This window comes from Mustela nivalis, assembly GCF_964662115.1.
Source record: "Mustela nivalis genome assembly, chromosome: 17".
Classification (NCBI taxonomy): Eukaryota; Metazoa; Chordata; class Mammalia; order Carnivora; family Mustelidae; genus Mustela; species Mustela nivalis.
The window spans coordinates 42,499,398-42,514,247 of record NC_139036.1 but is presented as its reverse complement, the minus strand read 5'-3'; the positions used below and the strand labels follow the sequence as shown (position 1 = coordinate 42,514,247).

At 54.1% G+C, this 14,850-nt stretch overlaps 2 protein-coding genes across 4 annotated transcripts in view; one reads left to right on the top strand and one right to left on the bottom strand.

The window, feature by feature from the left end:
* DNAJC7 (DnaJ heat shock protein family (Hsp40) member C7) overlaps window positions 1-6,401 on the top strand; it is a 29,470-nt gene extending 23,069 nt beyond the window's left edge. For both annotated transcript variants that reach the window (XM_082706159.1, XM_082706158.1), the window contains exons 10-14: window positions 2,052-2,125; window positions 2,929-3,075; window positions 3,291-3,443; window positions 5,560-5,622; window positions 6,056-6,401. In XM_082706159.1, the coding sequence (XP_082562285.1) occupies window positions 2,052-2,125; window positions 2,929-3,075; window positions 3,291-3,443; window positions 5,560-5,622; window positions 6,056-6,093 (475 nt within the window). In that variant the 3' untranslated portion in view covers window positions 6,094-6,401. The remainder of the gene's footprint in view (window positions 1-2,051; window positions 2,126-2,928; window positions 3,076-3,290; window positions 3,444-5,559; window positions 5,623-6,055) is intronic.
* A 1,241-nt stretch (window positions 6,402-7,642) lies between these two features.
* Window positions 7,643-14,688, bottom strand: CNP (2'',3''-cyclic nucleotide 3'' phosphodiesterase). Of its 2 annotated transcripts, none has more exons than XM_082706161.1 (4): window positions 14,509-14,688; window positions 12,621-13,290; window positions 10,438-10,577; window positions 7,643-9,108 (listed from the first exon to the last, which is right to left on the bottom strand). In XM_082706161.1, the coding sequence occupies exons 1-4, from the start codon at window positions 14,509-14,511 to the stop codon at window positions 8,659-8,661; spliced, it is 1,263 nt and encodes a 420-aa protein (XP_082562287.1). In that variant the 5' UTR covers window positions 14,512-14,688; the 3' UTR covers window positions 7,643-8,658. The 2 variants fall into 2 exon arrangements, with proteins under 2 accessions (XP_082562287.1, XP_082562288.1); XM_082706162.1 differs by having other exon boundaries at window positions 14,346-14,594.
* Between the last annotated feature and the right edge of the window lie 162 nt (window positions 14,689-14,850).

Here is a 14,850-nt window from a genome sequence, read left to right as displayed (position 1 = left end):
TGTTAGCTGTAATGCTAGCAAAGAGAATCCCCTGAGTATCTAGTGGGGCAGGGGTGGCCAGGGGCATGACACCACATCAGCTCAGTGAACACTCTGCAGTGTCCGAACAAGGATTGGGGAGAGAAGAGAAAATTCTTGGCTTGTTAGGAAGGTAATGGAGTGGATAATTACAACTTGATATGTGTTCAATAAGGAAAAATCAAATGGCTTTAATCAGACAACTCTTTATCTTTGTGGTAGAAACAGAACTATCCCCTGGGTGGCTCTCCCTTTGAGATTCCACCACAGGGAACAGCATGCACTCTAGTGCACAGTTGACCGAAATTTGGCCAGTGGTCCCCTCAAGTAGCTGGGATTGACATGAAGTAGCAGAGATTAGTGCAGGCCAAAGCTGAACCAGGGACAGGGGCCTGACTGCTGCCCAAGTCTTTTGTCAACATACCCTTGAAGTTGGGAACACACCAGATCTTTGCTACAGTTCCTTTCATGGGCTGGAGTTTCCCTTTTCCCTGAGGCTCTGCTTATCTACTTTTTCTTCAACTTAAAAAGAAGATACTTTTTTAATAGCTATATAGTTGACATACAGTGTCCTATCATTTCAGGTGTGCAACGTAGAAAAAAATATAAATATAGATGTCTCTGAATTTTAAAAACATGTTAAATAAAAATGCAAATCACTGTAATAAGCTTGTTTAATATGTTCCAAAAGGGCATGTAAAGTTTGTTAAGGTTGCTTATCTATCAGATCATTCTACACCTGGGGCTATCAGCTTATATTATTCTTGACCCTGTAAATGGGTTCTTTATGCTCCTGGTAGCATTTGTGCCATGTGTCTGCAGGGCACTGGCTTTTCTCACCTTTTTTTTTTAAATTAAGATTATAAATTAAGATGCTGGAAAATCAGAGATGTTTAAGAAGTTGGGCGTCCCAGGGCGCCTGGGTGGCTCAGTGGGTTAAGCCTCAGGTCATGATCTCAGGGTCCTGGGATCGAGCCCCACATCGGGCTCTCTGCTCAGCGGGGAGCCTGCTTCTGCCTCTCATTCTGCTTGTGATCTTTCTCTTGTCAAATAAACAAATAGAATCTTAAAAAATAAAAAAGAAGTTGGGCGTCCCATCTTGCCAGCCACATCAGTACCACCACCCTGCTGTGGCCTCTTAGCCAGGTGGAGCTCTGATGTTTGCGAAGATGGGTCGGTAAGGGGCAGGGTAGTCAGTTTGGTCTTTGTTCTGCAGTGGCTGGCTATGCTGCATCCAGCTGATGCGGTCTGTCTCTGGAACATCTACCACAGTTTAAGTGGTAGGCCAATCTTGGTGCCAGTGATCTTATCAGGACATGGAAAATGCCACTTTGCTTCTGTGGAAGAGAAGGTCTTAAAAGTTCTGGCCATCAGCCTGTCAAGCTAGATTCCTCCCATCTTGGGCCGACCTCCCCTCCCCTGCTTTTCTTCTGCACTATTGAAATATGAAGCAAGCCTGTGTTAAGAGTCTCCTTTCTTTCACCTACCTACATCTCTCAGATTGATTAGTCTTAGTGGAAACATTTGCCAGCAGCCACAGCACCTTGAACTTGATCCTTCAAGTGGCTCACTAATCCCACTTCTGCTCTGGATTGGAGCTGGCCCTGCATGTTTATGGCACTACAGGTTTCAAAGCTTTTCCATATCCGTTGCTCTCACTGGATAATTTTTCTTTGGCATTTCAATCCCAAGTAATCGTTCAAGTAGATGCATTTACATTGCCTTTCCTAAGGCAGTCCAGATGCCCCTTGGGTTGGGGGCTCTGAAATCAGAAGGAACCTTCTCCTGTTGGTTGCATTCTGCTCAGAGCAGAGGATTACTTTGCTGGTTGGATGCAAGTGGCATGAGATATCTCTCTTTACTTGAGAAATTGGTGGTTAATTTTTTCTCACGGCTGGCTTAAGGACTTCTGTTTCATGATGCATCTCAACCAAAAGTGTGTGTCTCTTGCTTGAGCTGTGCCTCTTCTGCCAGAGTGATACCGAAGGCCATTGCTATTTATGTTGCTGTACCCCCCTGTATTTCCTTCTCAGTTACATGGACACAGAACAGTATGAAGAAGCTGTGCGGGACTATGAAAAAGTATATCAGACGGAGAAAACAAAAGGTAAAGGGATCTGAGAGTATGTTTCTCAGGGAACTGTGAGGTCTTACTCTTAGGCCCTTAAAACTGGACACAGGGTCGTTTGATTCAGGGAACAAGGATATACCAGGAGCTTATCGATGGCCAGCCAGGAAGAAGTGAGGCGAGATGCCAAGTGTAGGATAAGGCACTTCTTTTCTGGCCTTGAATCCTCTCTATCATTTTCACTTCCTTTTCTGTGTAATAAGGATGATGGGAGGAATCAAATTATGAGTAGATTTTTTTTTATAATCTTCAGAAGAAAACACCATAACTGCACCTGGTATGATTCTTTTTTTTCTTTTAAGATTTTATTTGGGGCGCCTGGGTGGCTCAGTGGGTTAAAGCCTCTGCCTTCGGCTCAGGTGATGATCTCAGGGTCCTGGGATCGAGCCCTGCATCATGCTCTCTGCTTGGTGGGGAGCCTGCTTCCCCCCCTCTCTCTGTCTGCCTCTCTACTTGTGATCTCTGTCTGTCAAATAAAGAAAATCTTTTTTTTTAAGATTTTATTTATCTATTTCACAGACAAGAGATCACAAATAGGCAGAGAGGCAGGCAGAGAGGTGGGGGGGAATTACACTCCCCGCCAAGCAGAGAGCACGATGCGGGGCTCGATCCCAGAACCGTGAGATCATGACCTGAGCCAAAGGCAGAGGCTTTAGCCCACTGAGCCTGTGCGCCTGGTATGACTAACAAAGCTTCTGACTGTAAGGCATCTATCTGTGTTAGGACCTGTTAAGGGAAACCAGAGTCAGATTTGTCCATTGACTCTAACTGTCCCCTTCTAGAACACAAACAGCTCCTAAAAAATGCACAGCTGGAACTGAAGAAGAGTAAGAGGAAAGATTACTACAAAATTCTGGGAGTGGACAAGAATGCCTCTGAGGACGAGATCAAGAAAGCTTACCGGAAACGGGCCTTGATGCACCATCCAGGTAGAGCGGATGCGGGGAACGGACTTGGGAAGCGCAAACCAGGCCGGCCTTGCCAAAGTTAAGCGAGAATGAAAGGTTCTGGCTTTTCAGCTGGGAAAGAGCTGTTGCTAAGACCCTACCCTCCAAGCTTTGGAAGTGTACCAGATTCTAAAAGTGGTCTTCGTCTTAAACTGTTTTCTTGTGATTCTGAGTTCTTCCCATACTGTTCCCTTTAGATCGGCACAGTGGAGCCAGTGCCGAAGTTCAGAAGGAGGAAGAGAAGAAGTTCAAGGAAGTTGGAGAAGCTTTTACCATCCTCTCTGATCCCAAGAAAAAGACTCGCTATGACAGCGGACAGGACCTGGATGAGGAGGGCATGAATATGGGCGGTGAGTTCGTTGGGGCAGTCTGGGATGAAGCTGACAGCAGCGGGTGGCTAGAATTTTTCTGAAGACTCTCCAAAGGGGAGTTTGTGTAACAGGCAAACACAGTGATGTGAAGGCCCCCTGGATGGATACCTGCAATGTGTGAGGCACTATGTTGGGCGCTGGAAATACCAGGTGAATCAAACAGGTTCCCTGAGCTCCAAGAACCCAGTCTTGGGCTTTGCACAGTGACCGCAGGCCACATCTGACCCCTGAGCCCTGGATGTGGAGTCCCAACAAGGACAGTCAAGGGTAGCAGGAGCTCATGATGCAGAGTGGGTACTTAGCAGGTGAGCACTAGCAAGGGAAGGCTTGGAGATGGAGAAATAATACCTTTGGGGAGCTGCGAGGGGTTGAGCGTGGGAGGATAGAGGGTGCTCAAGGCAGTGGAAGGTGAGACATGAGGCTGCAACGTAGCTGGCTCCCCCCTTGGAAGGACTTGGCAGCCAGAGTAGGGAATGTGGGCTTTTTTCATGACGGCTGGAAGCTTCCTCCCCACTGCAGAGTGTGTGCTGGCTGATATTTACATGTGTCACTCGTTCTCAGCGGGCTTCAGAGTTCAATTTCTCTGAAAGACTTAAAGCATAGCTGTCAGTGTTGCGCTCACTCCTAGCTCCGCTGGAGATGAGACAGGCATACGTCTCAGACCGTGGTCTCTGACGCCAGCCCTCTTTCCTCCATTAAGAAAATCTTGAAATTGGGGTGCCTGGGTGGCTCAGTGGGTTAAGCCGCTGCCTTCGGCTCGGGTCATGATCTCAGGGTCCTGGGATCTAGTCCCGCATCGGGCTCTCTGCTCAGCAGGGAGCCTGCTTCCTCCTCTCTCTCTCTCTCTCTGCCTGCCTCTCTGCCTACTTGTGATCTCTCTCTGTCAAATAAATAAATAAAATCTTAAAAAAAAAAAAAAAAAAAAAAAAAAGAAAATCTTGAAATTGAAAATAGGACCGATGGTGTTACCTAGATAATCCTTGTCACTGGTTCAGGGTGTGTGTGTAACAGATTTACCAGTAGTGAACATTGTTCTGCCTAGCAGTTGAGAGGAGCAACAAGCAGTCAAATGCTACTGAAGGGTTGTGAGGAGGGGCGCCCTGAACCAGACTTTGGCTCCAGAAGTGTATTTGTGATGGCGGTGATGAGGTGGTTTGGTGCTGGGAAGGGGGTGAGAGATGGCAGGAGACTTGGGTAGGAAGGGTCGGAGGGCACGTGGGAGATGTAGCAGGAGGTGGTTGCTGATGTGTTGGAAGAAGGAAAGGATGAAGCTGAGTGGCTTTAGATGGCTGACTCGCTGGATGCAGTCACGGAGCTAGGGGACCCCAGATGAGCAGGCGCACAGGCAAGGAAGAGTCTGCTTTTGGACACAATCTACCTGTTGGATCAACTGGTGGAGACGAATGCTCTGTGTAGCTTAGGGACTCAGTTGGGGACCTGCTGTGGTCCGGTGATCAGGCCACAGCACTAGAGTCAGGCAGGAGCCAGAGTGTTCAGTTCTGCTGCCGTCACTGGCTGCGTGATCTTAAAGCAAGTAACGTGAGCTCTCTACGTAGGTTTTGTTGAGTGTAAATTGGGGATGATGTAAGGTATGAAGAGTACCCAGCACCATGATTGGCACCTAGTAGATGCTTAATAAACCATGGCTTTCCCTCCCCCGTCCTGGCATAGTCTAGACAGAGCATGGAATCAAATGAATACAATAATCTTTAGATCTTGTTCCTATATTTAGTGTTGTTAACGTTGAAGATAGATTTTCGCCCCCTCAGTAGCAGCCCCAGCATTATAGGGAGACAGTGTGGGGCGAATCTTTTAAGTGCAAATGGCATCCCAGTTGCTGAGAAGAAGGTCTCGCAAAGTAGGTTGAGGCAAAGAAAGCTTTGCTTCCAGTCCAGCTGGGGAGGAGGAGGGAGTGTGGGCATGGGGGGCGGGGCAGATAGGCCCACCCTGTCAGTGAGGTTTTGGGAAGGACGTAAGGGATGAATCTGGGAAAGCTTTGGGGACCCATTCTTAGTGTTGTCATAAGTTCCTCTTCAGACATGTCTAACTTTTCCAACTTTTTGTCCCTGCCCCGTTTTCTTGCTCTGCTCCACAGATTTTGATGCCAACAATATCTTCAAGGCATTCTTTGGCGGTCCTGGGGGCTTCAGCTTTGAAGGTAAGCTTCCCGCTCTCAGGAGTTCCCAGATCACAGGCCCATAACATGACTCCCCACTTGGGTAGTTCTTTGAGAGTCAGAGGGGCCCAGGAGTAGAGGCGGCAGAAGGCCCATCTAGCAGGGAACAGGTCCACTCGGGCTGCTGAGGATGGAGGTGGGGAGGCTCCGGGGTGCACTGTGCCTTGGGACCATTAGTCTACACCTCTGCAGCATCTAGGAGGCGTCTCTAAGCTGTCTATTGCGGGGCTTCTCTGCAAGAGTGACGCTTAGAAGCTGCACACACAGCTGCTCACGTGCTCCCCTAAGACCTAGGCTGTTGATGCTCTTGGTGGTTTTTCTGAGTTCGAAGCAGCCCTTGAAGACTTTCCCATAATGAGAGCAGAGTGATCTTTCCACCCAGAGTAAGCTAACAAGCCCTTCTTTTGCCTTACAGCATCTGGTCCAGGGAATTTCTTTTTTCAATTTGGCTAATGAAAGGAAACCATCCAGAACCCAGAAAGTGCAGACTTGCTCAGTGTAACCTTGAACGTGGGCACAGTTCACCACCTCCTCCCTTCATCTCGTCTCCCTGTCCTTAGAGCAGTTTCGTTTTCTTAGTTGGATACCCTGTGTCTGTGTGAGTCGGGGGGAAGGAAAGGGAGCCAGCGCCGAAGACTGCGGGGAGGGGAGGGAGGCGGGGGGTGGACAGGGAGGCAGCTTGTGAATTTTTGTTTTACTGTTTAACTTTATTAAAAAAGAAAAAAAATTAAGAGAATAAAATGTTTTGACCCTTTCTGGCACTTTGCTCTGGCAGCTGCTTTGTGTCACTCCAGAGTTGGTAGGCCAGAGCTGAGCCCCCAGTGTGGAGCTGGTACAGACACGGATTGTAGGCTCAGCACCTGCCCATCTGGGGCCTGATGGCGGGGGGGGGGGGGGTGCCAGCCACCTGTCCCAGACCTATTCAGCCTGGGAGTGCTGAACCGGACTGAGTTGGTGTTGGGACCCTCCTGATGTCAGTCACAGGTGATCTGACGCTAAGGGCTGCTACAGCTCACTAGAAGCTGCGTGTGTCTAGAGCTCACGTGCAGCACGGCTGGCTGCTAAGCCTGAGGCTGGGCTGACCCAGACAGGAGATGTACACAGGCCCTCACAGCCGTCTGGCCACTGCAGGGTAAAGGACATGGAGACAGGGACGAAATCCTGCCTCCTTTCCTGGTGAGACACACAGCTCCTGGGCCCTGGGGTCCAGGCACAGAACTTAAACTCACGTGGTTGGAAACCGCATTCTTAGTAAATACTCCTCACCTTCTCCACTGTTGTCCCCTCTCTGTGGCAGACGAGTTAGGGGAGGAGGCGGTGACCAGTGTCCTGCTCTTCAGGTCAAGCATAGTGTTCACGGGAGGTCATCTTTTTATGAGTTTAGGCAGAGGGATTTGAGAATTCGATGCTTAGATTTTTGGCACTTTGGTAGTAGAGCTGGCTGGGAAAGGACCGTGGACCAAATAGGTAACTTACTGCTTCTCTTCCTTCTGAGCCCCAGCCCCTTTCTCTCCAGTCTTCCCCCACTGATGTCAAGGCCAGTGCGATAGTGTGACTGAGTTAGGCCTGTATGAACTCCTGAATGTCAGGTCTTCCCCTGTGTTTGCAGCACCCTGACCTGAGGGTGGCCTTCCCTAGAAGACTGGCAGAAACCCAAACCAGGAACCATGGGTCTGGCTGAGAAGGCCCTCTGATTGCTGGGGGCTGGCACACCTGTGGTCCCGATGCCACAGTTATTGGGGACAGGCTCTGCTCACTTCCCTCAGACCCAGCCACCCCCCACTTTCCTGTGTGCATCTAAGATCGGCCGCTCTCCTTTCTGCCGCCTCATGAAAGCCAACACTGTTCAGCTGCCCAACCTCACCACAGCTGTGCCCAGCCAGCAGAGGGGAGACAGGACCGATGGCCCCAAGCTGCGGGACAAAGCCAGTCCTGATAGAGCAGCCCTGGCCCCAGGGAAGACTGAGCTGGGCACAGAAGGGTGAGAGAGACTGCACACAGCCAGGATTAACACAGTTTATTTCACGGTCAGTCTTACAAGTCACTGAGGTCGGGCAAAGCCAGGATAGTAACTTAAATCTCAAGCACTTTCGTCCAGTGACAACCTGATTAGCAAGGCCCTGTTACTGAGCAGGGGGGCAGTGGCGGGCACCCCAGGAACCACAGCATGTGTACCAATGTTAAAAAACCCCTTCTCAGAGCACCAGGGGAGCTTGGCCCTTACCAGCCAGGGGTCCACTCCGTTGGCTCTCGGTCCCCCACTGACTAACCCCTGCAGAGGAGCCGCCAAGGCCTCCAGAGGCACCAGGGAGGCAAGTTGGTCTGGGCAGATGGTACTTTCTCTGGCTTCGATTTCCCCAACCCCACAGCCGAGCCACACCGCCGGAAAAGATGGCCAGCCCACCCCTTCCTGGGGCAAGACCTGCAGCCAGCTGGGATGTGGCTGTCAAATGTTCCCTAGTCACAGTGTAAAGGAGGAGGGGACAGGCACTTAGGGCCGAAGGCGGGACGCAAAGCCCCTTTTCTACCCTGGTAAAAAAGCCCCAGCATACATCATGGGGCTGCAATGATTAGATTTGGGGTCAAAGCCCAGGGATTTCCCCACCCTTTCAGATCCACAGCCAGTTTCCCGCAGCCGCTGTGACCACCCGGTGGGGACACACAGCTCTGGGGCATCTCCCCCGCTGGCCGGCTCAGGGCAGGGAACCCGGGACAGGCGTCAGGGCATGGGGTTGTGGCTGCGGCTCCAGGCCCAGCTTGGCTCAGCCTCGTCAGCTTTGCTCTGGGTTCCTGAATGGCACTCCCCACACCCCTCTCATGTTGAAAGCTTGGGTGTTAGAGGGGACAAGGGAGGGCAGGAAAAGTTACTTTACAAGTTTTTTTAAAAAGTTACAGAAAGGTTAACTTTGAGTGTAAAAAAAAAAAATTTTGAAACAAAGGTCAAGCAGAAGGCATGCTTTCCCTTCCCCTCCACCCCTTCCCTTCTGAGGAGCGGGAGGCTGACAGCGGCGAGAACACTCAGATGATGGTGCAGGACTGCAAGGCGCCCCCCTTGCGGCTGCCGTGCGTGGGCACGGGTTTGCCCTTCCCATAGTATCCCGTGAAGATGGCCCTGACCTCCAGCTTCTTGGCCAGGCTCAGCAGCCAGCGCCCATTGCCCAAGGAGTAGAGTTTGCCCCGGCTTAGCTCACCCACCTCCTCGCCTCGGCTGCCCCCCTTCTCCTGCCGCACAATCTCCAGGAGGTCAATGCCTGTCTGCACGGGCTCCACGTCACCCGCGCAGCCGAGGGTGATGTGAGCCCGGCTTCCCCGGGGCAGGCTGTCAGAGGGGGACAGCTTGTCCACGTCATTTGGCCACAATGGCAGCTCCTGCTCGCTCAGCTCCACCCGGGCTCCAGTAGTCTTGGGTGTCACGAAGAGGGCAGTGATGGTCAGCGTGAAGGCCTTGCAGTATGACTTCCTCACCACCTGCGGGGACGGAACGACAGCGCTAAGCTGGACGTGGTAGACCCGGGAGCAGACTGTTGAGCAAGGATGGGCCTAGCAGGGGAGAGCACCGTGAACAGAAGCCTCGGGTAAAAGCCACTCATGGCCCCTATGCTGACATGAGCGGAAGAGCCAGAGGACCCTGGCGGAGCTGAAGGCCAGACTCCCCCAACTCTGAGCCTGGCACCCGACCTCCCAGCAGCCCTTTAACCTCGCCATGTTGGCTCATTCACCTGTTCTTCAGGAATGATGCTAGAACCTACCTCAGTGGCCAGATGAAACAAGTGTCTGGGCACATTGAGAACAGTAACAAGCACATGACAAGCACTATTGTCACTGCCACTCAGCTCACCCCGGTAAAAGCCACCTGAGTGCCCAGGCAATATCGGAGAGGTCAGAAATAAATGCCTCAGGTTAAAATCGACTTCGTACACCCAGGTTTACATGTGGTCATATCTGACTCAGAAAGACCATCTCTCCCGACTGACCGAAACAGTATCTCTTATCTTTGCTCACAATCCCTTGTGTCTGGTGCCTAACAGGGGCTTAATAAACCAGTGCTAAGTGGGTGGCTGAGACGGTGTAGACAGCGTCACCTGTGCATTCATGCAGCTGTGCTAGGGGCCATGGATACGACAGTAAACCGAACTGAGAAATGCAAGCAGGGGAGACCAATAAACGATCAGCAAAATGGATGCTGCATTAGGGCAGCATCCCCCACCAGGGCAGACAAGTGGAGGGTTGGCAGAAGTCCTCACGGAGGAGGCCACCAGAGGCTGGAGACCAGTGCACAGCTGGGCCACGTGCCTGCGGCTTAAGGACTGCACATTAGAGGCTGTGGGCAGAAGAGAGCGGCTGAGTGGGAGCAGGGAAAGATGTGGTACCCCAAAGCCAGGAGCCCCACTATCCCTTGATGTGTGCACCCCACTGCAGGGCAAGGCCAGGCCTGGGACCTGGAGACCAGGACCTCTGAGCACAGGGCTTGCTGGGGGTGGGGGACACCTAAACTTTGGAACTCCAAACAGGCAGGAGCCTGCTGCCAAGCATCAGTCTGCAGCAGGAGAAGGCTCTGGGGGGTGAGCACGCAGGCTGGTAGCAGTGCGGGGGCAGCGAGGTGGGGGGGGAGGCGCATTAAAAAAGGGTGGCTGACAGCTGTGTGACTAAGCCTGTGGCGGTGGGGGTGAACTGGAGCAGGAGATGCCATTTTTCCTGAGGCTGTCTGGTTTCTGGTCCTTGCATTGAGCTGGCCCCCATTTCCAGAAGACCTTGCCCTCTCCACACCTCAGCCACGGGTCCCGGGGGAGCACTCACATCCTGCTGGGCATACTCGTCTGCCCCTGCAGCCTTTCCGTAGTCACAGAACTTGGTTGTGCAGTGCAGCACGCCAGGGGGTCTCTTCCCAAAGTAGGTGAGCAGTTCGAGCTTCTCCCTGGGCTCATCCCCAGAAACAACTGCAGGGAGAGAGTAGAGCAGTCAGGGCAGGAGAGCAGGAGCCATCCTCATACCCACCTCCAAGACCACGGAGGCTTGGAGTGTGGGGGAAAAAAAAAGCAAGCAGGAGTTCTTCAGCAATCCGGTATAATTCATTCCTTCAGTAGCTGGTCAAACTGCCACGTCAGAGCTACAAAAAGGGGTCTAAATTCCCTGGTTTCACGTTATGTAGATTTTTACATCTCTTCCAGATTTGGAAACTAACACACTTATAACCCAGGGACAGGCAGCATAGGCCAAGGGAATCTCAACTTTACCAGCTACACATCTGGAAGAGGGAAGCAGGTCATGAAAAATGGGATAGAAAGGCAAAAGGGTGTTGGAACTATTGTGGTAGGATGGAAGGAGTCAGAGCTACATCCTTTGGCCTGGGGCACATGACTGACCCTGTTCTAAACAAGTACCATTAGGGCGACCATACACCCATTTTCCCAGGACCACCCAGGGGACTCTAAGCAGTGCCCCCTCTCACTCGGGCCTACCCGGACCAGAAGTTACCTGGTCACTGTAACAGGTGCTGTGCAGGCCTGTTTGGTGGATGAGAGCCTATAAAGGGCCTAGAGGAGGAAGGGTCTTGGGATAGGAGATATCATATGGCAAGACCTGGGAAATCAAGACCTGATTTCAGTTTCCAGACATCAGGCCTTGGGCTTGTTTCAGTCACTAAATCAGTCATATTCACTTCCAGAGTCCCTACAAGGAGGTTTCTCACCCTCCACAGTGGAGGGAGTGCTCTGCTCTGAGCACAGGCCCGTTACATTTGGCCTGCTGTGTCCTAGGCAGGAAAGGGTGGCAGTTTTTCATGGTAAAGGCAGCTACAAGAGGCAAAAGAGCTCTAATCAGGAGCTTGCCCTGTAGGGTGCTTTGCTGCCAAGCAGTTCCAGGTGCTGGGCTCACACCTGGGTGACGTCACTGCAGGCCTCATGGTTCCCTGGCTTCCCAGTGTTCCAGCTTTAGGAGCCAAGAAGAGATCTCTGAGCTCTATCCAGGCACAGATTTTGCCTCCGAACAACACACAGACATACGGGTGGGTGGATCATCTAAAATTTGGGGACACCAGAAATTGGCTAAAAGGGATTAGTGGGTGATCTATCCCTAAGAGATCACTAGAGGCCAATGGTCACAGAGGAAAATGAAGGCGTCCCTTACCCCAACCTGCCCTACCCCTTGCCAGGAGAGCTCCCGCCTGGTATGGGGAGGCCCCTGCTAGAGCTGACAGAGTCCAGCGGGCTCTCACCGCAGCTCTGGGCAAATCCTACACCCCTCCAGGGGGTTTCCCCTCTGCAAAATGAGGGGTCTGGACTAGGTGTGAGGCTGTTCTCTGGAGCTGCAGGAAGCCCCTGAAGGTTGCACTGGGCAGCCTCAGACCTGGGAATCATACCCACCGAAGTCACAATGGTCTTAAGTGTGATTTTTTTGCAGCTTAGGATTCTGTGCAATATTTTTTGTCTAGGTTCTTTTATTATTTATTTATTTAGAGAAGGAGGCAGGGAGGGACAGGGGAGAGGAGAAAGAATCTTAAGCAAATACTCCCAACATGGGGCTCATCTCACTCACCCCGAGATCATGACCTGAGTCAAAAATCAAGAGTCGGACGCTTAAACGACTGAACCACCCAGGTGCCCCTTATTTTTTTAGGGATCTCTCCTCCCAGCATGGGGCTGGGATTCACGAGCCCGAGATCAAGAGTCACAGGCTCTACTCATGGAGCCATCCAGGTGCCCCTCTGTGGAATATTTTACTTCAGAAAAATGGCTCTGCTGCTAAAGGCCAGGTGGAAACATGGCCTCATGTCCTCCCTCTGAGGCTGTAGGGAACGTGTCCTCCCACCCCCACCACCTGCCCAGAAGACAGGGCCCGTAGTCTCCATGGGGGTTGGGAGGGGTACAGTGAGCTGAGAGGGCGCCCTGTGCCTCCACCGCTGTGCCTCGCCACCCCCAGCCTCCCCTCTGCCAGAGGACAGCGGCGGTCCCCGCTCCTGCCCCCCATCCCCGGCCACCTACAGTGTCGCAGCTCCTTCTTGAAGGCCTTGTGGTTGCCCAGCTCCTCCAGGAAGGCCTGGCCGGCCTTGCGGAGGCTCTCGGAGCTCTTCTTGGTCAGGAACCAGCCGAAGTAGAGCGGCAGGAAGTCCTTCTCCAGCCCCGGCTTCAGCTTCTTCAGGTCGTCGGCCGACAGCTGCCACTGGTTCTTCTCCTTGAGCTGCGCGCAGTCCAGCCGCCACGCCGTCTTGGGCTCCACCAGCACCACCTGGTACTGGTACTGGTCGGCCAAGTCAAAGAGCTGCTCCAGCCGCTCGCGCTCGTGGTTGGTGTCGTCCAGCACCAGGACGCGCATGTCGCGGCGGCAGTAGGCAGCCAGGTCCTCGTCCAGCCGCTTGTACTCCTCCGAGAAGTCGCCTCGGCCGCCGGGGGTGATCTTGTAGGCGTCAGCGGACACCATCTTGGTGCTGTCCCGGTACCTGTCCACGATGGCCCGCGCCAGGGTGGACTTGCCGCTCCCTGGCAGGCCCCGCAGGATGAAGAGGGTCTTGCACTCCAGCAGCGTGGCCACGGTCTCCTCATCCTGCAGGAAGGGAAACTGCAGCTCCGGCTTGTCCTTGGCCCCTGACGACGACATTTTGCGGAAGAAGATCTTGGGCAGGAACGTGTGGCTCTTTCGGGAGAAGCTTCTATTCTGTGAGGAGGGAAAGAGCGGAGGTCAGCCAGCTCGCAGGTCAGCCAGCTCGCTCCGGGCCACCCCACTGGCCTTGCCCCCTGGGCTCTGGCCTCCTCCTACTCGGGGCTCCCGGCCCTGAGTTGAAAGCACCCCCGGTGCGGTGGGCACCTTCCCAGGCCCAGGACTGGACCTTCTTCTCTTCCGTCCTGGGTGGCCGCCAGCTGCTGGTGGTGGAGGAGGGAGAGGAGAGCTTGTCTGAGTGTTTCCTAAACTCTGAACTCCCTCTGGTCGGGGCTGCGGCTTCAAGGATCCCCCACAGCTACTGCCTCTCAAGGGAAAGTGTGCTGGGCGCGCATGTCCCGTGGTTCTAGGAGCAGACCCTAACTTTATATTCTTGGCATCTATTAAGGATGACCTCTTTGGAGGTGGGGCTGCTATGTCCTGGCAAAGCCACAGCTGCCCTGGCTCTGGGTGTGCAGAGGAGGCTGGGGGTGGAGAAGGGTTACCCAAAGACTGCCTCCCCAACCCCCACAAGGGCAGCAACAGATAATACTCTCTTGTCTGAGATGGGGGGGGGACAATGGTCCCACAGAAGGGCTGGTGGGGGGCAGGGCAGGAGAACGCCGGACAAAGGGCCTCATTCACCACGCCTGCCACCTCCTCTTCTGCCCTCGGCCCCCCACAAAGTCGTGGTCTTCGTGCCTGCCCCAGGACCGGGCGGCCCACGGCACCTGCCTCCAGGGTCCAGCTCTGCCCCCCGCCCCCAACTTTGCTGTGTGTCGGCAGCACGTCTCTGAGCCTGTTGTTTTCCCGCCTGCTAAAAGCCACAAGTGACAAGCACCTGTTGCTGCAAGCGGTCGCTCTAAAGCGGCTCCACCTCCCGGCAGCTCCCCGAGCGCGGTTCTGGCACTGGCTTTTCTCAGATAAGGCCCTCGGGCGGCGGGAGAAGGCGAGGGACGCCCGCCCCGCACTATCCCCGGCCCACACTCCGCGGGCCGAACTCCCGCAGCGCCCGATCCCGCCCTTCTCCGGCGGCCGTGCCCGCTCCCCAACTCGGCCCCGGTCTCCCCTACCTCAGGCTGCACCCCACGGCCCGGAAAGCCAGAGCTCCACACGGGAACCTCGGATCCTCATTTGCATGCCACTTCCTCCCGAAAATCCCCCTGAACTCTCGTTTTCCGTAAGGGTGCTTCCCCGGCCCGCCCCCTCCCGTCCCGCCTCCCCGCGCCCGCTCACCATGATGAGGGGCGCGCCGCCGCCGCCTTGGCAGGCTAACTAGCTCTCCGGGGCCGCCCGCCTGCGCGGAGGGACACGGACCCAGCGGTGGCGCGACCCCCGCCCCGGGCCGCTTTACATAGCCCGGGGGCGGAGCGCGCGCGGCGGGCCGGGGGCGGGGCGGGGCCTCATCGCGCAGGCGCGGCGGGTCGAAACCCGAAACTGACGCGGCGCGGCGCGGGGAGGAAGTCGCCTGGTGTCCTGCCCCGGCCGCCGCGGCGCCCGTGTACCCTTCAGAGTTCCCGAGGAGCTCTAGAAAGAGGGGGGCAGTCACCTTTCCTGGGTCACGCTCCGGGTTAGGAT

Coding starts and splice junctions, on each gene's coding strand:
- CNP (XM_082706161.1), bottom strand. Junction 10,578..12,620: donor CAAGAAGGAGCTGCGACACT/GTAGGTGGCCGG, acceptor CTCTCCCTGCAG/TTGTTTCTGGGGATGAGCCC. Junction 9,109..10,437: donor ACGAGTATGCCCAGCAGGAT/GTGAGTGCTCCC, acceptor CCGTCCCCGCAG/GTGGTGAGGAAGTCATACTG.